Consider the following 22,234-nt stretch of genomic DNA (forward strand, 5'->3'; position numbering starts at 1 on the left):
CTATATTGATTTTTTTTATTACAATTAACACTCCAATATTCATGAGTTGATTCATTTCATTTTGCGTCAATTTCTTCTCTAGCAATGTAGATATTTCAATTCCATTGACCTGATGTAACAGAACCGTGTGTTAACTATGCTTTTCTTCTATTAAATGTTTTTTTTTTAAAACTCAATATATCATATTGTTACCCCTGAAAAAAAATCTAAACAGACATTCTGTTATTTCTTATTACCTGAACTCACTATTTTATTTCCATCTTGGTTGTAAATGGTAAACAGAGTTAATTTGTATTTCTTTTGCAGAATCATATATCCAACAATTATTCACATTAATTATCAGAAAGTGTACTTTAAATTACAAACAGTCAAGTCCAGGAACTCTGCTTAAACCCACAGGTCATGGGTGGAGATGCACCGAATGTCAATGACATGCACGAGGTGCTGCTGTCTGCACGTGACCACATTTTTACATAAACTGTAAAGTTCAACACTCACATCTTCTTATCAAAGACAAATACTTATTGTGTGGGACACATTAAAGCACACACTGACACTCACTCTCTTTTCACAGCATAAATATTAGTTGACGATAAGTAAAAAAACAAAAAAACACCTTACTCTTGTCAAATACTGTCCTTGAGCTGATTAAATGTCCAAGAAGAGTAACAAACTGTTCATCAAACTGTGGAGAAATCCAGTTCCAAGGACTGTCATTGTGGGTTTCTTTGAAATATGAATCCCGTCTAGCTTTAAAAGAAAAGACTCTGCAGCAAAGAAAAAGGCATGTGGATAAACACTGAGAGCAGACTCTAATCTGGCTCTGACCTAACCTGTCTTAAGTTAACCATTAACAGCTCCAACAGCTTCGATATCAATTCACTTTTACACACATGACCCTTGTTGTCACTTAACCATTTCTCAATGCAGAGGAAGAGAAATGTTCTTAGCACTATTTCATGGAAACTGACCGAATATAAAGTTGTTTAAGAATGTTACTGCAGTTGTCTTAATATAATTTTTTATGAATTACAAGTATTTCAGATTGTATACTTCACAATAGGACCGTCATCCTTGCTAATTTAGTTTGGATTTCAACAGATATGCAATGACCAAGAAGGCACTGTTGTATACAGTACAGTAGGTGGCACAGTTGTGTGAGAAATGGGGTGTTGTATAGTATGTGTGACAGCTCAAACTACAGTGAGGACACCCAGCCAAAAAAATAAAAAAAAAGTTATCAAACTGACACAATCTCTTTACTTTAAGTAATATATCAATAAAACTAAGGATATAATCAATAGTTAAGAGATTAATAGAACTTAAACTTCCTGCATAAGTCAAGCATAACCAAAGCAGTTAGCTGAATACGGAATGAGCAGAACTGTGACGATAACAGAGTAGTGTATTCCATACTAAGGCACTTAGTCATTAATTTGCTCAAATGATAACAGAACAATATCACGGCAAGTTCGGTTCTTCCCTGATCTAAAAATACCTCCAAACAGCTAACACTGTTGACCTACTTCAAGAATCTACAATGACAATGAGACAGATTTCCAGAAGCAGAACACATGACACTGACTGACAAGTGCACAGCTGGTTGTAGTGCAAAACAATTACAGTAATGGGTCAAGTTCCAGGCCTGATATCAATACTGGTATATTAGTATTGTTATCAATAATTCCAAAGTAAGCATTTTTCTTTTTAGTTTTCTTCCCTTCAGTCTGTGCCTTGGAGGTTTGATAAATTTGAGCCTTTTGAAACTGGAGGACTAGGAGGGAGCCCAGTACAGATTTAACACAGACGGCTGGTATCCTCCTTTCCATCGAAGTTGCTGTTTGTCTCTGCAAAACATTTTCCTCTCCGTTTCCCTCTAACACACATAAACACGCACACACCCCAAGCACATACACACATCCACACACAAAGACTCTTTTAGGAAAGCTTTGCCTAGTCTCCCACAGTTTGAATAAGCAAGAATAGAGTGACAGACAGAGAGGGAGAGGGAGAGAGGGAAGGAAACAGAGAAAGAGTGAGAAAGACAGAGAGAGAGGGAGGAGGGGAGTGAGAAAGTACACTACAGTAGAGAGCAGTAAGTGCTGATCAACTACAGGGGCTTAATTACAGAAGCGATCCTGAACACAAACCTACCTCTGCACAGAGGGGTACTAATGGACCACTCTGAACCACACAGTTAATTTCTCATGGATAAACACCATTGACATGGATGTATATCTTTCACTTAACTGAACTGACACTCACATTAGAATGACAGACAGTACAAATCAAGGCAAAGTGGAAAACAATATGCTGGATTTATTTTAACTACCAAGGTTCCCCCAAAAACCCATGTGGTCTGTGTCAGTCTGTGAGAAACTATAAGTGGAAAACAGAGTGAAGAGAGAGTACCACAGTGAAGTCTACACTTAGAATGAACCAAACTTTTGGAGCCTGCTGGTTAGTGTAATTAAAGGGAGAATACACTAATATTACCTCTTTCTGAACCAGCAGATAACTCACAGTGCTGCCACGTAATTCAGGAAACAATAAACGATAAGTGCAGATGGATGCAGATAACACACTAGAGTTGAGAGTTCTGTGCGCAAGGGTTTGTGTGTATGCATGTCAGACACTACCCATGGCTATGTATGAGACAATATATTTGTATTTTATGAACAAAAAACATATAGTTATTTAAAAAATAAATATATTTAATAAAATAAATAAAATATAAACATATTGTTGGTCCGTACCATTTACCCTTTACTATACTATAGCTATACTGTAACTGATGACTGAACTGTGATCCAATTATTTTATGTCTGTGTGTATTCATGTCATGTCATGACATAGTGTGTGTATTTACTGTACAATTCTAGTGTTGAGGCTCACTCCTGGTCTGACTAACAGATTCAGTTCACTGAGGATATTAGTGGAGACACTTACAATTTAAGGCAGAAGAAAAAAAAAAACATAGAACAACAGTAGTTGAGAACTAAGAATGTCAAACAGTACAACCTGCAACTTTGTAACTTTCCAACAGTAAAACACAAAGGGCTCACTCAAACAACATGCTACTATTCTCTAATGACCACAACCAACTGGGAATAGTGCAGCTTAATTGGACAAAAACATGTTGCCGGCTGACCTACATACACTGATGCGCTTTGTGCATTTTTGAAATATAAAGAGAAGATAAAACTTTAAAGCATTCTTTTGAACAATGATTTAAGAAATACATGTAACAAACAGATTTGTTCTAAAACAGGATATATTAAAACTAATATAACCTATAAGGACATGCATTAAAAACAGAAAATACATTTAATGCACATCGTTGGTTTTAGTGGTTTTACAAATCCTGTAGTCTAGATTTCTTACCAGATGGAATTTTAAAGTGTGTAGTCAAAAAAGTATTTTTAAGTTCTTAAAAGGCAGTGACATTTGTCAAGTGCATTTCAATCCCTGAGCAAAAAAAAGCATCCTGAAGGTTTTAAAGGGTGCCAGAGATGTACCCAATAGGCAAAAGAAAATAAGGATACCCCCTAAAGAATTACCTGAATTTGCATATGCTTTGTGTAACTGCACAGTATGCAAAAATACTCAATCCAATTATAGTTTCAAGACATGGAGTAATGTGGAAAGAAGTAATAATCATCAAGTCAAATCATCAAAAGAACTGAACCGAAGCACCACTTAAAGAAAGCACTCAGCCACTGATGTGTGAACACTTAAAAATGCACTAAGATCTCCCATCATCTGTGGCACACTCAAATTTTCCTCTCCTATTGCGCATTGGACAGAAGAGGAAGGACACACATCCTGGAACTTCCTCTGCCACTCCCTCACACCCTCACACTCTAATGCGTGTGCACACACACACACAAACAAAGCATACCCTTTGGCTGTCATGGTGTCCCCATAGCAACCTATATTTACACCACTTGACTGCAGACCTTAGTTTAGTAGCAGCTGTGGGTTTTGTATTCATTCACATAAGGGTGGGTGACCCAAGGAAAAAGAAAGAGAAACACTTAGAGACAAAGACAAGACAGAGCAATAATCTTCCTAAAGTGTGTACACAGAACAGAGAAGATGAATGTCTTGTTGAAAAGTCTTGTTTTGATTTTTTGATTCTACAAATCCTGAAAACTACCAGTTTTATGTATCTAAACAACTTTTATCTGCCATGGTTCCCATCTATTACTTACCATATGAGCTATATTTAGGCAAACACTGTTTTCTCCTATGTTTCTACCTTGTCAAAGTTTAAGTGACTGAAACCAAAATTCACTATTTGGTTAAAAAGCATGCACATAAATTATTAAGCAATAGTAAGAGGAGGTGTCATGTCTAAATAATTAGAACCAAGCTTCGCACAATCTGTAACAGTAACAACCTATGGGAGATAAAAAGACACCTCAGGTGCTGAATGAATTGTTTCTCCCTGGGATCAATTAAGTAGCTTACAGGCTTTACACGTATTTAAAGGTTTTCCTACCAAGTTATACTGCAGTGACCTAAGGTTGAGTAAGAGACCAGTCAACAGGGAGTATCTGTTTCACACCTACTTAATGGTGTGCAGTAAGACAAATCCACTCACCGTAAAAGCACTCCACAATCTCAGTCCTTCTTGTCTCCTCTGTTCAATTTCACCACTGTGCATAAGTGTCACTTCTGGCAAGTGGTGCATAACCACCTTGTCAAAATTTCCATAGAGTATAACAAATATCGATAAAAATAACAATAATAGAAGACTGGAGATATGACTTTTCCTACTGTCTACAGAGCAGGAAAAGATACATCATCTGATCATCACATGGCGCTTTACCAAGCTTTGCTAAACACTGACAGCAATCCTACCTCCAACATACTGCACTGTACATACTGTGCTGCTTAATGGTGCTAAACAGAATCCAATTAAAAAAAAGACAAAAGGGAACAAGATAAGAGAATGGAATAAAAAGCTGAAACTTGTCATGCATGGAGACAAAAAATTTAGAGAATGGATATGGGCACGCTGACATGAGAGAGTAGAAAGGAAGGAGACTAAATGTCGAAGCAAAACAGCAGGGAATTAGCATACACCCTACTGCCTGAGCTTCATTTCAATTACAGAGAGAGCTGCAACTGGAGAGATGAGAAGATAAACACTGTTGCTTCTTAGCAGGCAGGAAGCCTTAAACGAAAGTCTAAAGTACAATTAAGAACCCATTGTATATTTCAAGGAATAAATGTGTTCGTCTTTGTATTTCATGAATGTTACATATTAATTTCAAATAGAATTGGTTTTCTAATTTTTTGGTAAGCGCGACTTTCTGATACCACTTTTCACTGATTCCATGTTTATTCAATTGACGGCATATGCAAGAAGTATATGGTTCAAAATGGGTGAGGGGATATGTGTTGGATTAGGTTTGATGTTCTGAATAAATTAGCAATAATTCATCCATTGTTAACCTTACTGGTGCATGGAGATGCCTCGGCTCACTGTAGATTACTCACAAGCTAACAACATATAAGTTTCAGCTTGCAAATGTGAGCTTAATCTCCTGTTCTCAAACACTCTCTACTGCAAAACTGGCAATATGTATGCTGACCGTTGCACAACAGTCAGGGATGAGCGTGCCTATTACAATCAGTGGCTATAGACGTGTTTAGTTGTGCCTGTGCTAGCCAGTGTACTCAATTTGTCCAACACCTCTTACTACATTGCTAACATGGTAATATTCAACAATGAAAATGTTGGTTTTCTCTACTCCACTACAGAAGGTGGCAGTAGTGTTAAATGGATTTCAAAGGTGCTTAAAAATTCCTAACAGGTGCAGGAGGAACTTCTCTTGAAGTCTCTTGAACTTTTCTGGTGATAGCAGTAGCACTCTTTTGGTAGGTTTGTTGGTAAGAGTCCCATCTGTACACTCTCAAATACAGTGAGCGCCCATTCCAACCTGACAAACCCACATGTCACCATGACTAACATATGAGAACAAGCTTCCAAAAATAAACATGAGCAGCTGCATAATACAGAGAATACAGTCTCGTGTAGGTTACTGACAAAATCAGTAGTAGAAAAGTACTTTAATGTTTTTTTCTACACCAGAAACAGAAATGTACATAAAAGAAAATGTAGGATACATAGCTAAACTAAAGGAGCAATACTGTCTAAAAATACAGCAAGCCTAAGATAGGATGACATCTTTTTTCTGGAGCACTATAGCATTGCTCAGCCTGTGGAATAAATCTATTCAAAGCACTACTTCTACTTTTATTGTGAGCATACTAAAGTGCTATTAATTAAATTCAATAGAGCTGGTGCTCACAATAATCTTCAGCTATAAAAGTCTGACAAAAAGGTTTCCACAAAAAACAAACAAGGTCTTGAGCACTTGCTAAAAAACAAACAAACAACAACAAACAGTCAGGAAACTATCATTAAGAATTTTGTTTATTGTTATACATCCAACATAGGCAAAAGCAAGTCATATACCCCCCAGTAGAGGTAGTCATATTTTACAAAAGCAACTGACAGATTGTAAAGTGCTATAGAAACCACCTTTTTTCTGCTGATGCAGCGTTTATCACACATTTCGATTATAAGATATTCCTTAATCACCACATCAATGGCCAAACGTAACTGATTTTGATCAAGTAAGATTACTCAAAGTGTGCTGTGATACAAAATCAAGCTTTGGGAGCAAAGAATCCACACGCTTTCCATTAATAAAGGATGCAGCCTGTTCAACTGATGCAGATATCACCAAATACACTAAATCACTGCCAAACCCCAGCCTCAAATACTTGCTCTTAAATTTCAAAGAGGATAAAAAGTGAATAGTGGAAAGTCTTTAGTCACATTGCTGAATTAGAGGCTGGCTACATGAACCTTAAAATTCTAAATAAAGATTCACTTGTGGAAGGTGAAAAGGAAGAGGAGGAGGTGTCCTAAGGGGTAGTAGGACAGGGGTAGTAATAACAATCAGATCTTTGAGGCATAAAATTACTATATCTTACATTACCTAGTTTATCTCACAGTATTTTAGGAAGCACATGACAGACACACATGGTAGACACTACACGACAATTGGGGTCTGAAATGTTAGGCCACTGGGACAACTTCAAACTGATGAATGAAGAGCAACCAGACTTGATTTTGCTCATGAGAGTGCACAGACACACACATACACATGTGCAGGACAGTGGATAGCCAATAATTATCCCTGGGTGTGTGCAAAGTATAAATGGACAGCTATTTGAAATCCCATACTGTATTTATCTTTAAAATCTGTCAACACTGTTTCCCTAAAGGGTGTGTGTATATTTAAAAGACAAGGCATAAAACAACAAATGCACTTCAAATTTGAAGGTACTGTACTGTAATTGTGCTACGTGTCCTAGGAATATTGAATCATTTTATCATGCAATGTGAGGGAAGTTCTGTTTAGAAAGAGTTGCTTTAAATGTAATCCTTGGCACTCCACGGGCCACTCAGGGACAGAGTCAGGGGAAAAAATGTGCCATGTCTGCTTGGTAACAAATGGCAACAAATGTGTTCACTATAGTGAAGAGTGTGGGAGTTTGATCAGTGGGAACTGAGCAATGTAGCAGAAGTAGAACTCAAGGTTTTGATGTCGACTGTGTTCCTGCATATGATTGACAAAACCTAAACAGCTCTGCAGGATACATCAAAGTTCATCAAGTTGTTTTTGAAAACAACTTAGAGTATGTGTCAGTTTATTTGTTATTCCATTCAATTTTTATCAGTCTGGTGCTCCTTTACTGTTTCCCCACACATGCAACAAAACCACATTAATTAGGCCTCCGTTCTAAACACCACCTAATGCTGAGGCAGTTATAGACATATAAAAAAACAACAAAAGTACTAATTAAGTATTAAGTATGTTGTCTATCCAGACTTCAAATAGATCTGATAGTATTTCTGTAAAACATCTGATTACAGACCATCCAGGAAGCACATTTTTACTTTTGGAAAAAGTCAAACTATTCTTCGTATACTCTGAAATATTATACAAACCTATGTTAATGAAATTATGTCACTTAATCAGTAGGTTATGGGAAAAGTGTGATACCAGGGATCCATAATAGGTTTGAACCTCAATAAACACAGTGCAGACATCCTAGGACACTTTTATGGGTTAAATGACAAAATGAGTTTTCATATAAACATCACTAGGGACAGACTTTAACACATACAAAGGTGATTTTGTATGCGTGTGTGTGAGTGAGAAAGGAAGAGAGGGAGAAAGAGAGAGAGAGAGAGAGGGGAAATAATGGGGTGTTTGTTAACATTGTACTTTTTAGGAGATGTGTTTAATGGACACTGGGCTGAGTAGTAAAGTAGCTGTTGACTGTGTGATGACGAAAGTGAACACTTGTGGTAATTTATATGGACCTAAAAGTCACATTGACGGGATAACAAATCAAATGGGCTCTCACTGCCGGCTGACCCTGTGACCAGTCTACCTAGTTATTTGGCCAAAAAGGCTTTTGAGCATCTAAAATTTTAGAGTTTAAGAGTAACTTCCTGAAGTGACCTTTGCTTGAACCACTAAATTACCTGGTCAGTGCTCTTCTGAACACCATCACAGCCTTCTCATGTTGCCACTGAAGAACACCTACTGTGTTGTTTTTCTGAACTATACTGTACTGCTGTGGAGCTTTTCACCTTATACCTACAATAAAAAAACTGTTTCAAGATTGAACAATCAACACGTAATGAATAAAAGGGGCAAACCACTGATGATGGCATCAGGAAATAACAATAGCAGCACAGCTGACCTCAGACCTGATGAAGTCAGCAGAATGATGCTGTTTACTGTACTGTATATCCCACAATTGCTTTAATGAACACCCACACACTGTAACACTGTAATCAAACTTATGCAATGTCATGCCTAGTCAAGGACTTACTTTCAGCACGTCTGGTCAAGAATTAATGAGGGAATGCAGAGTGATAAATATTGTTGAGAATAAGGGCTTTACTAAAGTTTAGAAAGCAACTAAAATCTACTAAGTCTGTAAAGCTAAATGTTGAGATATAATTGGATTAGTCACATATATACACAATGTATAAGTGTGAAACACTATTTACTTGCTGTTATTTGTCTTTCTGTTCCAACAATATATGGATTGTTTTGGTAATATTAATGTTGATTTATCTCAAGTAATCATGATTAATCCACAACTACTCTGATTAATCAGATTAGTCATTTGATAGCCCTGATATATTTAAGGCAATTAAATGGTAAGCCTAAACAATTACCCTTTTATTTCATAAAGCAAGTCAGATCGTTGACATATAAGAAATTGACAGTGTAAAGTATATAACATACTTTTCATTTGGGAATAGGATTTAAAAAGCAGACGTTTCACCTTTGAAAGTTGTTTTACTAGTCCAAATCCCACTGTTAAACTGTGACAGTAGGCCAATAAGACACTGAGACTGTGATGCTGAGGCAGATTCTCAGTCATCGTTGATTATGCTTATTCAACTAGCTGCACAACCAGCAATGACAAAATTGAAAATGATCATTTCTACTACACAGCTGCACATCATCATATTCTTCGTGGGCAGCCCCCACAGTTGTTGCTCCTGTTGCCCGACCAGCAAATGTTACCATCCTCTAGCAACCAACTGTTGCAGCATTATGTGGCCAGCATTCAGAGCTGTCCAAACTATGTGTGGCGGTATGACTGTGAATGCTGAGTACACTGGTGTGGCTGCTGGAATCCTCTGTCTCTCTCTGTTGTCAGTTCTCACAAAGGCACAGGACAGACTGAAAACCTCTTGCCTGACCAAAATATTTGCACGGAACAATGTTATTGCAACAGCACCTGAAGACTTTGACTACTAGTATCTAGTATCATCAAAGGGATTCTGTGTTTTTCAGGATGGGAAAGCCTTAGGAAACTTCCGGCACAGCAATTTCCACACATCCAAAGTTGGGCTTGACCTAACGCCCGTGTGTAGGAAGATCACAAACCTGCCAATATATAATACTTTCTTAATTACTTACACATTCATTCACAACACCTTTCTCTGCGTGCTGTAAAAACACATTCTACTGAACTGTTTTTTTCTATTTTTGTATTTTATCTTACATAAAACTACGGACACTCACTTTTTTTTAAAAAAAAGAATGTGGAATAAAGACTTACCCTAGAGGCGGTTTGAAGGAGTTGGACATTGCTGTGATTACCGAGTCCAACTTCTGTCGTAAGCGGTTCTTACAGAGGGCTTCTAGAATCCGCAATTGCTTTTTATACTAGACGATTATCCATTCAGTTTTCACCTGCGAGGGAACACATATTACTTTACTTCTATCACCAAGTTTCCAAGAAACTCTTTACATCTAAATTAGCTCATTTTTTAAATAAAGAGAACCAGTTTAAATAACAGTTACAAGTTAAACAAGTGACAGTGCGCGAAGATGACAGTCTAGTTTGAACCAAACAAAGACCGTTAAAATGCCCGCTAAAGATACTGAATAAAAATAAATGAATATTCTGCTCTGTATTGGTCAGACTTACTTTGGTGAAAGCAGTTTTATCTTTCATCTTCACATGAAAGATCCCCGTCAAATCCACTTGATATAATGGTATGCCCACAGGTTGAGTTGCACTAAGCGATTTCACGGCGGTATCAGTAATATATATCACTTCCTGTGCAGCGTTTCAGAATAAAACTCTATGTCCCAAACCAGCAGTGTTGATCAGATGATGGCTACAGATGGACAAAATTAATTTACCTGTAGAAGCTGGTTGGATGAAGAACTTAGTGTAAAATTATAAAGAGAAAACACATCTTTCATTTTGTGTAGTATAATTACATGTAAACTCGTACATGTAACTCGTCACAAAAACGAAAGAATAAACCATATCAAACACTATTGCATGCCATCATTTTAACTGCCATAATCTCACCTGTATAGTTATCTGTCCCAAGATTTTTTAAACAACACTTTTTATGCTACTGTTTCTTAAAAGCTTGATTATTTTTTTTCATTTCTCAAAACATACGCAATAGAATAGAATTCAACCCTTTGAACAAGTTTCCTTTAATCCCAAGATTTCCTTTAATCCCTGTTTCAGTCTGCAAAATATTTTCTGTATAAGTGGGTGTAAAGATAGGGACAAGCATCTTTTGTGCGGTTATATACAACCTTTACATCAATAAAATGTGGCCATCCCGGCTTGCTAGCAGTTATAAAATAAGCTAGCATTATGTGTACGATATTTAATGTGCTGTGCTGACATTTGCTTTCTTCTTTTTATTGTCTTATTAACTTGAAAGTGATTCTCGTGTATGTAACTAATATTAAGAAGAAGAAAACCTGAAACAGTCTCAAATTACTATTTAATATAAGTGCAGAGGAAACTTAACCAGCCACTTACACATAATGTAACGTAATTTGAGTAAATATGCCAATACCATACATCAGTTTTAAAAAAATAAATAAAAATATTTTACTTCTAAAGTAAACCTTTCCATTTCCCTGTGTTTTTGGGTGCTCTCTTTTAACTTGACCTAGCTTTTCTTTAGCCCGCCCCCGTCAGCAGATCTCATGTCAATCAGCCTGACTGGGATTCACTGGACACCAGCTGTAGAGCGACGAGTTCACAACCGCGACCCAGTAGCACAAACACACAGATACACAAATATAAAAACGACGCTACTAATAAACTCCTACAACCAACGAGATTCAACACAACAACAGTGACATAAAAGCACAAAACGACTGGACAAATATTAACAAATACAATTAAAGTTTTAAAGAAAAAGAAATAATAGCAGTGGTATAGGGAGAAAAAGCGAAGGTTGTAGTAACAATAAATAATAAATGTATCCGTCACTTCCATAACCTTGATAGACATTTACTGCACATATTTTTCACCTTTATTGACAGGCATGCCCTGTGCATCATAAGTGAAATGTCACTTTTAGCCACAAGGTGTCACTCACGCACTACCATAACAAATAAGAACTCGAACTCTAGCTCTATAAAATATGTAAGTTGTGAGTTCGAATAACTGAAAGTTGTTGGCCGTGGAAACTCAATCTGATCAAGAATGTAAAATTAAAGAAAATACTTGTTTATGTTAACAATGTATATGTATAAACACACCTTGTTGTTTTACATTTTTATGCTGGCTGAAAAAAGTAATGATATTAACTTTATAACCTCACAATGACGCTCCCCCTCCTTCCCCCTGCAGATATTCTAAAAAAAGCAGTTTATAAAAATAGAACATTAACAATAGAACAATAAAACATTTATATAGATAGAGTGATGTAGTACACACTACATATAATGGATGAAGACATGAAAGAAATGAAAAAGAAAGAAAGAAAGTTATTTAAGTGACTGGAGTTTTGTACAAGAATAAACTCAATGACAAAAATACATATAGAAATGTACTCAGGACAGGAAAGACACCGACATGATGTGAAGGCATATTTATACATTCAAATGAGGCACTACTACACCAATGAGGCTTGAGAGGTTTCGACAAATGTTTGGCAGAAGCATGTGGCCCAAAAAAACACTGACCCCACAGTGTTTGTTAAAGCGTAAGTTTCTCATGAAATGGCAATGATGGGTGTTTGCCTGTTTTGTCTTCAAACACACCACCAACTCCACCATTCAACTGGTGAATAGAGTTTACCTGGTGGAGTTCATGTCACTGATTATCATAGATGTGGTGTGATTGGAAAATCAGGGTCCAAACCAGAAGACCACCAAATTCAAAGAACCTTGAGACATTGACAAAAGAAGAAGACATATTGTTGAGTTGATGTTTTGTAAACTGTAGACGAATATATGTGGGTGAAAAAGAGAAGTGTTTTTTTTTTTCTGTCTCTGGTGTTCTGCTCGTTTCTGTTGTAAGGTGTGAAACCTGATCTTCTGATAAAGATCTTTCAGCCACTCTTAAGGCAAATCAGTCAACATACTTTGTTTGTTACTATTGATTGGCTGTTCAGTTTATGCATGTTTCCTCTGTCATTCTGTTCTGCCCCCCAAAGCTGTGACAGTAAAGAAAAAAAGAGACTTGATTCGCAGCAGCTGAAACTTCACCATGTCAGGTAAATATACTATAACTATATTAACTAAAAAAAAACTAATAACAAAACAAAGTTACCAACTAACCTGTTGTGTACCATATGTTTTAGGTTAAGTGTGAGATGAATGTGCTGATTTTTTTCAAACATGTATATTTACTGCGTGGCGCTTTAGCTCAGAGGCAATATCTCTGACATTGGTGTGAAACCCCAGGGTTCACCTCCTGGGCAAGATCAAATCCTGGTTAGGGCGGTTGGTACCTTCCAGTGGACTCACCACCTGCAGGAAGGTTCAGGGGGGTTAGTACGGTGCATACAGTGTGATTTGGGTGGCGGTTGTGGAGACTGCTGCCCCTGGATGGAAATTGATGGATGGATATTTTACTGCACTCTTTTGAAGAATGTAATAAGGTTACTTTTTATTTAAAAAACAGGATATATAGATAATATTAAATATTTAATATGTATTATTTCTGGCATTTTCAAAACTACATATTTGGCATTTGCTATCATTAAACACGGAGCAGTTATAATTTAAAAGTCTCAAAAAGTATGCTCAGAAAAACAATTTTGTCACAAAAGTTTGGTTTATATGCTTATTCATACTGTGAACTAAAATGTTTCTGCACACTTCTGTAATGACGTACAAAACAGTTTGGGTAGAAATCGAATGTAATTTCACAATACAAATACACCGTGATCCTATTTTTCATTTTACCATTAGTGGCCACTAGATGGAAGAATTGCTTTGTAATAAAATAGGTGTGTATGGCCAAATACAAAACAATTTCGCCTCCATTTTTTTAACCAAGTAATTATAGTAACTATAGGCTGTATTTTTTTAAGAAGTGACATTTAAACGTATTTTATTTTGTATAATGCCTTTTGTTATCATTTGTTAGAAACAGAGCACTGGTCTGATATATAAAGTAAAAATAAAAATTTGTCTTTCCAGGTTCTGGATTCTACAACACCAACCTGCCATATGATTACGACTTATACTTCAATGATAACGAATCAAACATTGAACCATGTGATGATATGGGTCCAAGGATCTTAGAGATATTTGTGCCAACTCTCTACAGTCTGGTATTCATCCTAGGCTTTCTGGGTATGTGAGCCTGCATATACTGTGAGGTGTTTTGGGTTGTTGTTGTTGAATTAAGTGTGTCTATAAACACACATACACAAACAGAAAGAGATATTTATGTAGACAGCAAAGGCGGTTTTAATGAACACAGGTGAAATACATGACATCTGTGCACACGATCGCCACCACACAGACAGGAAGTAAAACCAGAGTGAAACCAACACGGCGGAACCTACAAAATAAAAACCTCAGACATGTTGCAAGGTTTTGCTTTTAACTGTTAATTATTTAAAAATTCTGTGTTTGATCAACTGTTGATCTTTCAAAATCATCACACTAAAGGACTTCTAACAACAAAGGCATACTGTACAATGGAATTGACCCCCCAAAAATTATACTAATGACTAGAGCCCAGTTACAGGTTGGCCCCAGGTCACAACCTGCTTCTGCTTTTTTATTTTTTAAGTTCTTTCCATTTTAGTAAAAGGAAAAACTTGCTGCTTGTAATAGATTCAATTCAATTCATAGATTAAATTAAATTAAATTAATTAAATTTTGGGTAAAAAAAATTGATGTTTGCTCTGATCTAAACACAACTCCAAATATCAGTAATAAAAAAATTATTTGCGCCAGTGTAGGGGCTGGAGAGAAATGTCTTATCATATCTTAGTCAGTAAATCAAACACTATATGAAATTATTTTCTTAGAATTTTTGACTTACCTCCTCTCTCCTATTAGGTAACGGCCTGGTGGTGTGTGTGCTGCTGAAACACCGGCATCAGACCAACCTGACAGACATCTGCCTGCTGACCCTGGCTCTGTCTGACTTGGTCTTCGTCCTCACTCTGCCTTTCTTTGCCCACTTCGCCGCCTATAGTGAGTGGGTCTTTGGAGGTTTCATGTGCAGTTTCCTGAGAGGCAGCCACTACGTAGGCTTCTTCAGCAGCATCTTCTTCATGGTAGCCATGACCCTGGACCGCTACGTATCCATCATGCATGCAAACAAAATGATTCGTTGCCGCACCCTGAGGTCAGGCGTCATCCTGAGCATCTGTATCTGGCTGCTGAGTTTCTGTGTCTCCCTTCCAGCTTTTATCTTCTCTCACGTCCAACATTATAGTTATTCCATCTGTGTGTATGCACCAGATGACATGGTCTGGAAGTTTTATGACATCTTTGCAACCTGCATTCTAGGTCTTGTGCTTCCCATGTTGGCTATGGTAGTTTGTTACTCCAGGATCATCCCTACGTTGTTGAGCATGAGGAGCACAAAGAAGCACCATGCTGTCAGGCTAATCATCCTTATAGTGGTTGTCTTTTTCATCTTCTGGTTTCCGTTTAACATTTCCATGCTCTTGGATTTTTTGCAGGTTTTGGGCAAACTGCCTTTCACCTGTGAATTACAAAAGAACCTTTACATATCACTGGTTGTGACTGAGAGCTTAGCTTACACTCACTGTTGCCTGAACCCCATCATTTATGCTTTTGCTGGACAGAAGTTCATGAAGCGTGCCTGTAGGCTGCTTAAGACATGGGTTCCTTGGATTCCTCTCGCAGATTTTCCAGACAGCTCATTCAGGAAGAGCTCAGTCAGGTCCAGGTCGTCTGAAGTCACAACCATCTCTTTCAAGTAAATGTGAGGATGACTGGGTGTGAAAACCCCCCAGAAACATCAGTGTTGTCTTCTGTGTTTCCTCAGGTACTTATATATGGTTGTCAATTAGAATCAGAAAATGCCTTATTAACCCTGATGCTACAGCCTGTTGATGTTACAGGTATACCTTTACACCAGCATGCGGTAAACTTAGTGACAAAAAGATAGCGGATAAACAATTAGATAGAATTCTGCTACTGACTGCATTTTGCTACTTTTCTGGGTTTTTCATAGAAGCACTGCTGCCTTTTAGTGGTATTACTGTCACCCAATGGTAGAAATGCAGTATTACAGTATATAGGTTGTAGATTTCCATCCATAAATGGACTAATGGCTTGTAACATTAGATAGAAATAAGGTGTGTTAACTGTGATGCATCAAAAATTACAAAAAGATTCTGTGCAAACCTTTGTATATAAGAACTATTTTCTACTTAAGATCCTGTTTTTTGTACAGTCTTTGACCATTTGTTTCTGCAAAACAACATTTCTCCAGTAATTGATCAGTTCAAGTTCAATCTAATCTAAGAAAAATATGACACACCAAACACTTGTCTAGACGTCCTGTGGGACGGACCCCACTTATTAAACATTGTAGATGTGGCAAAAATAGACACGTCTTCCTGAGTGATTCAAGGGGAAACTCTGCTCTACTTCAAATTTCTCCACACAGAAATATGTGTTAAAACTTAAAAGTTTTCTGTCAGTTGGCTTTGGGGTTTTTTCTTTTCTCACTATCGATAAGATTTCTTATTTTTGGCCAACGTTTTATTTTTCTTCATTATGGAAAATCTACCGTTAGAAAAAAATCATCTTCAAGAAGCTTTTTGTTTTGGAAAATATATGATTTTCACATTTTGGTGATGACTCAAAGCTGAAAGAGTAAAACTCAGATTGAAAAAAAATCTGCCTATTATTTTAACCGATCTGACTTCTTTTATTTTACATAAATTATGCATTTATATGTTGACTTTTGTACCATTTATTTCAGGAAAGTTGTATATGTTGTAGGTGGGTATATGTTTTTGATTCAACACGAGTCAAAAATTGTATGGTTACTGTTCTTTTTAATCAGTTACACTCACACTGATCCCCAGTCTAAGGTTTTTCTACTGTTTTTCAACATTTTTGTCTTTTTACCTAACATAATATTTTATAATAAACAGATATAGCTTCTACAAAACAACGCCTTGTGTTTTTCTTTTTTTGCCCTAAGTTGGGATCGAAACTATACGTTCCCTAAGATCTTATATCAGAGTCAGAAACATAATTACATAATCAAGAGACAATCAAGAAATTAATTTAGGAAATTGCAAATTTTAGTTCATTGCCAGTAACCTGGCATAGGAGACGGTTAGATTTACAAAATAACACTTTGTTTACGGTTGGTGTAAAACTGTAAACTACACAGTTACATCAGGATGTGATGCTCCTCATGAGCCTACTACTGAAGAAGAAGAGATAGAGAGACTTTTGTTCATATCTTAATGTTTTTGGATGGTACATTTGTGTCGTAGACAGTGAGGAAAATATTTAATATAAGCCTGAAGAGTTAAAGAATTGAGTTCTGACTCATGGCTTTGTCACAGTCCCTGCTGTCAGTGGTAACTGAAAAGATGTCCAAGCATTTTACTCCTCAGTGTGCTTATTACACAAACTGTCTGAAGGTTGTATGTATACCATATCATAGCAGTAGGTAAATGTCTTTTCTGGTATATGTGGTTGGTCTGAAGGTAAAGTAAGAAGTTAAAGTTGTTCGTTTCTGATGAATTGAATGAAAGTTTCAGAAGTCAACAACACTGGAGAAGTCCATCTGCATTGACAGCAGAAGTAAGAAAATGTAAGTGAGTGGAAAAAATGTGCCTCATTAGAATACATTTCCCTCCACTCTTTTTTTTCACGCGGCAAGACAAAACATAAAGGGACATTTCTGAGAAACCACATTGACACCTCTGTGCAGCTTTACGGTGATGCAGAGGAAATTACAAAAAATCTTGAACTTCACCTTTACCAGAAACTGGCTCCTAAGCAGGATTTTGCACAAGAAGCATGTGATACAACTGGATTGGGTTGATGTGCTGCACAGGAAGCTATCAGTTCACGAGCAGTGACTGAGGTAAAGATGGTGAGTGTTGCACCGTTCCAAACTTAACAAGACATTTAAACGATGCTCTGTTGGGGTTACTGTGTGTATAGCCATGTGTGTGTGTGTGTGTTGTGACAGCCACAGGAAGTGAGGGTCGGTCTGGGTGTCAGAGACGTTGGTTCTGTCACTCGCAATTGTGAGGAGTAGAATTTGAGATGTGGTTTGTCAGAGGTGGTAGAATTTGGCTTACCGTCACTATTGGAGTAGGTTTTTGACTTTCTAACACGTAATCTATCACCGTGTTTGTTGATGTTGTACAAGAGTTGTTTGTCAGCATTTAGACTGGCAAGACAATTAGATAAACAGTGGCATTTGGGGGCATGACTCAATAGATGCTGCCTTGCTTTAAAGGGCAGGAAAGTCCAAGCACATGGCTGACGTGTTATGTAATGTTTCAAACAAGTCAATGTGTTTTTCGTAAGTCCTTTCTGGATTATTAGAAACATCCAGTGAAACATGTGGAGCCTCCTCCTCGTGTCATTTGGTCCAAGAAATCATCTACAGATATATATTCTTTACAAAGAAGACTTAGTTTAGAGAAGTTCAAGGAAACTAATCCAGGAGTCACGGGGAGGGTAGATGGTTTGCACAGTAAGTTACTTATATAATATACAGATTTGATTTTAAATTTTATTTTATAAAAAAATATTTTTCAGCCTATTTGTACTCTGTCAGAGCTGATTACCACTAATTGTCTAGATGAACATGGTTCTTTACAAGTGGGAATTTAAATAAATAAATAAATGTGTTCCTTTTTTTGACAAAAGCCAAGTGTTAGGTCTCGTAATCTTGTGTTGTTAATATTTTCATGTGTACCATTTCTTAGATCTGTGGGTAGAGATTTTTCTCGGAAGATCCTTTTTCTGTGGGAGGATCTTTTGAGCGTGACAAAAAATAATGATTGGCCTTAGCTGATTAGTAAAGACATATTTACGTATTATTACTGCAGTACTTTCTGTAGAGTGGAGTAGAGGGAGGAATGAATATATGCTAGTTCAATGGAAGAGTCTTCCATGCTTGTTAGTATTGTTGTTGACTGATTTTCTTGCTTTCTTGCTCTTTGCTTTTTAAGCGTCTGTGTGTGATACTGATGTGTTTTTATTTAATTGGATTAATCACAGTGTCCTGTTTGTGCCAGCAGAACTTGTCTGATCTGGAGATGTACGCCAGCTATGAATACAACGACACCTGTGAGCAGGATTCTACCGAGGAGGTTCTCATTGGATCTGTGGTTCTCCCAGCCGTTTACTATGTGTTGTTCTGTTTTGGAGTTTTAGGTGTGTTGTACATTCTTCCTATAATGCCTACATACATTTAACAATGCTCTAGCCTAACAACGACTAACAAATTTCAACGACTTCACAGGCAACATCACAGTTCTCTGGGTTCTCTTGAGACACATAAAACTAAAATCAATGACGGACGTGGGCCTCCTTAATCTGGCCCTGTCGGACCTCATCCTGGCCGTATCCCTGCCTATGTGGGCCAGCCATTCTCAGAACATTGTGTCGTGCAAATTGTTGACAGGCATTTATCAGGTGAGTGCCCTTTGGGCTTTATCAAGTCAAAATGGTATCAGTGGTCTATTTCAAATGACTTTAGTGTACTATTAAATACATCTAGTGTAGAATGATCAATGTAACTGTATTTAATAGTACACTAAAGTAAACACAGATATAGGAGGGACGACAGGCCAATCCTAACAAAATGTACATAAAGTAATATTCACTTAATTAAAAAATTAAAGTTTCCCGCAGTGGCCAGTTACAGTCATTCGGGGGCAGAAATTACAGCACCTGGCTTTAAGACTTGTATCATGTGATAGCAGTAGTATTATTTTTATGTCAGGTGGTTAGAACAAGACTTGCTGCTGTGGTTGTTTTTCCATCAAACAGTCACGTTTTTACAAAGTAAAGAAAGGTGTGGTGAGATGACATGGTGACATCTGTCAGCTGTATCACTATGTCACTGCATGTTCCGACCTCTGATTGTACTTCCTCTACGTCTGCTCTGAACAGTTGGGGTTCTACAGTGGCACTTTGTTTGTGACGCTGATGAGTGTTGACCGCTACCTGGCCATCGTTCACGCTGTGGCTGCCATGCGAGCCAGGACGCTTTGCTACGGCATCATAGCCACTGTTGCCATCTGGGTCGCCAGCAGCGCCATGGCTGCCCCTCAGGTCGTATTCGCCTCGGTGGTGATGGATGAGGAGGACGGGGAGACATTTCAGTGCCAACCCTGGTATCCAGATGAAAATGTGGACTTTTGGAAAAAGCTGCGAAACTTCAGTGAGAACACAGTCGGGCTTTTCGTATGTCTCCCAATTATGGTATTCTGCTATGTTAAAATCCTCTTAGTGCTCTCCAAGTCCAGAAATTCCAAAAAGAGCAAGGCTGTGAAGTTGATCTTTACCATTGTGTGCGTGTTTGTGGTTTGCTGGGTCCCCTACAATGTGGTAGTCTTCCTCCAAACACTGCAGATGTATGAGTTGCTTAACGATTGCAAGGCCTTGAAGGCCATAACCTCTGCCATCGGCTTCACTGAGATCATCGCACTCTCTCACTGCTGCCTAAACCCTATCATATACGCATTTGTAGGAGAGAAGTTTAGGAAGTCGATGGATAAGGCACTGAGTACATACCTCGGCCGCAGATATTGGGGTATACGCCACAGAGACAGAGACACCACGGAAGGAGAGACATCCAACACTCCTGTCAAATCAGAATATTGAAACGTTTTAGACACACACACAACACAAATGCGGTCTTGTTACAGTAGGTGAATGTGAGACTACAACGACAGACTGTGGTCTGTAACTATAAGATCTTTCTAATTCGTCTTGTTCCAGTGGAAGGAAGGCCTCTCCTGATTAATGCAGCAGTTAATCTCTTGGCCAATCAGCAGCCACTTATCAGCCAGACCAAGTCAGGTAATGCATTTAAATGTGTGGCATTTAAACTGAGGGTTAATTCACTAAGGAAACTTGTTTTACCAACAGTTCCTAAATGTGTCTTCTACTGAGATGTACAGAGTGGTTTAGACTGTAGCTCTCTGTCAAGACTGCGTTCACACAGTCAAGATTTAAAGAAGTGAAACAGATAGACGTCAGTTATTCCTGACAGACCCCAGACTGCAGACCACAATCATACAACAACTGTATTTATACATGGTGTAATACAGTATCACAAATGCATATCAAATGCATAATGCATATGTCTCCAGGTTTTGTTAGGCTAAACAACACAAGGACACTGTTACAATCTTGGAAATATCCAGATAGCAGGCTGTACGTTACCAATTTATCCTTAAAACAATGTTGTAGTTGTAAAAAAATTACTATAATGTAAAGCTGTTAGATCACTGTGAGACTTTGTAAATATATGAACATATATCAGGTAGTCAACAAATAAATAGAAAGGCAAAAAAGCGTATGATTCTTAGAATAAAGTAATAAGTTGTATTTTTTAAGTAAAACATTTACAAATTACATAAATCATATCTAAAATGTTTAAGTAGTGAATTGTTTAGTGTCTGATATGAATACAGCCTTTTATGTTGTCTTTATTTGTTTGACACTGACTTGGATTATTCTGCACTTTTTAAAAAAAAATGGATAAAGTTAGTGGAAGTTTTATTTTTTTATTTGAGAGTTCAAAGAATTTTAATTATTAAACAATATTCTTCATCCTTGATGTATATTCCCATTAAAATTATCTCTGATGATAAAAGCATTGATTTTGTGTGTGGCTCTAAGAAGATGTAAAAACTGTGAAAATGCTGTGAATGATTCATGAGGAAACTGTATAGAATTGTATTCTGCTACTGCAGATACACAGACTTTTCTTTTTTAACTTCCTCATCAGTGTGTTATGATATGATTTCTACAAACCTTACCGGGCTTTGGGGGTTAATTAATTAGATGTCTAGACGGGCCATAAATAACTACTTAGTCTATTAAGTCCAAGAGTGCCTAAGATTACTGGAAATATTCAAACAGTCATTTTCACAGATTATAATGATTAGACGGGGAGCGTTAGAGCAGAAACATTGTGTCGAAGAACAATAACGAGAGATGAGCAACTGTTTGTTTTTTAGATGTTACTTCACAGTTCCTCCTCTCTAGTTCAAAGTAAGGCATTCATTTCTGTAAAATGCAACAGTCACATCTTAATATGACCTTCAGGTCTTAGTCAGACCTCTCCCCTGGAGCCTGAAATTTTTTTCAGATTGAACAATTGTAAATGTCTTACTTCGTGCCACATT

The 22,234-nt window shown here is 37.3% G+C and overlaps 3 protein-coding genes across 15 annotated transcripts in view; 2 read left to right on the plus strand and 1 right to left on the minus strand.

Moving 5' to 3' along the window:
• The window catches only part of cobl (cordon-bleu WH2 repeat protein), a 43,397-nt gene extending 32,362 nt beyond the window's left edge, over positions 1-11,035 (minus strand). For 5 of the 10 annotated variants that reach the window (XM_017038020.2, XM_008323911.3, XM_008323912.3 and 2 more), the window contains exons 1-3: positions 10,945-11,023; positions 10,552-10,778; positions 10,180-10,313 (exon numbers count right to left, since the gene is read on the minus strand). In XM_017038020.2, coding sequence (XP_016893509.1) covers positions 10,180-10,208 — 29 coding nt within the window. In that variant the 5' untranslated portion in view covers positions 10,209-10,313; positions 10,552-10,778; positions 10,945-11,023. Of the gene's footprint in view, positions 1-621; positions 900-10,179; positions 10,314-10,551 lie in introns of those variants that run through there. The other 5 variants (XM_008323914.3, XM_008323908.3, XM_008323909.3 and 2 more) reach the window with 5 other exon arrangements.
• A 1,808-nt stretch (positions 11,036-12,843) lies between these two features.
• LOC107989397 (C-C chemokine receptor type 5-like) lies at positions 12,844-16,344 on the plus strand. Its single transcript, XM_017037667.2, has 3 exons — positions 12,844-13,105; positions 14,037-14,192; positions 14,910-16,344. The coding sequence occupies exons 1-3, from the start codon at positions 13,099-13,101 to the stop codon at positions 15,803-15,805; spliced, it is 1,059 nt and encodes a 352-aa protein (XP_016893156.1). The 5' UTR covers positions 12,844-13,098; the 3' UTR covers positions 15,806-16,344.
• A 1,224-nt stretch (positions 16,345-17,568) lies between these two features.
• LOC103388786 (C-C chemokine receptor type 2) lies at positions 17,569-21,689 on the plus strand. Of its 4 annotated transcripts, none has more exons than XM_025061795.1 (4): positions 17,569-17,949; positions 19,109-19,247; positions 19,336-19,508; positions 19,989-21,689. In XM_025061795.1, the coding sequence occupies exons 1-4, from the start codon at positions 17,947-17,949 to the stop codon at positions 20,700-20,702; spliced, it is 1,029 nt and encodes a 342-aa protein (XP_024917563.1). In that variant the 5' UTR covers positions 17,569-17,946; the 3' UTR covers positions 20,703-21,689. The 4 variants fall into 4 exon arrangements, with proteins under 4 accessions (XP_024917563.1, XP_016893173.1, XP_024917564.1 ...); XM_017037684.2 differs by having other exon boundaries at positions 19,112-19,247; XM_025061796.1 differs by having other exon boundaries at positions 17,569-17,940; positions 19,112-19,247.
• The last annotated feature ends 545 nt before the right edge of the window (positions 21,690-22,234 follow it).

This window comes from Cynoglossus semilaevis, chromosome 13 (genome assembly GCF_000523025.1).
Source record: "Cynoglossus semilaevis isolate Cse_v1.0 chromosome 13, Cse_v1.0, whole genome shotgun sequence".
In the NCBI taxonomy this organism is placed as follows: domain Eukaryota; kingdom Metazoa; phylum Chordata; class Actinopteri; order Pleuronectiformes; family Cynoglossidae; genus Cynoglossus; species Cynoglossus semilaevis.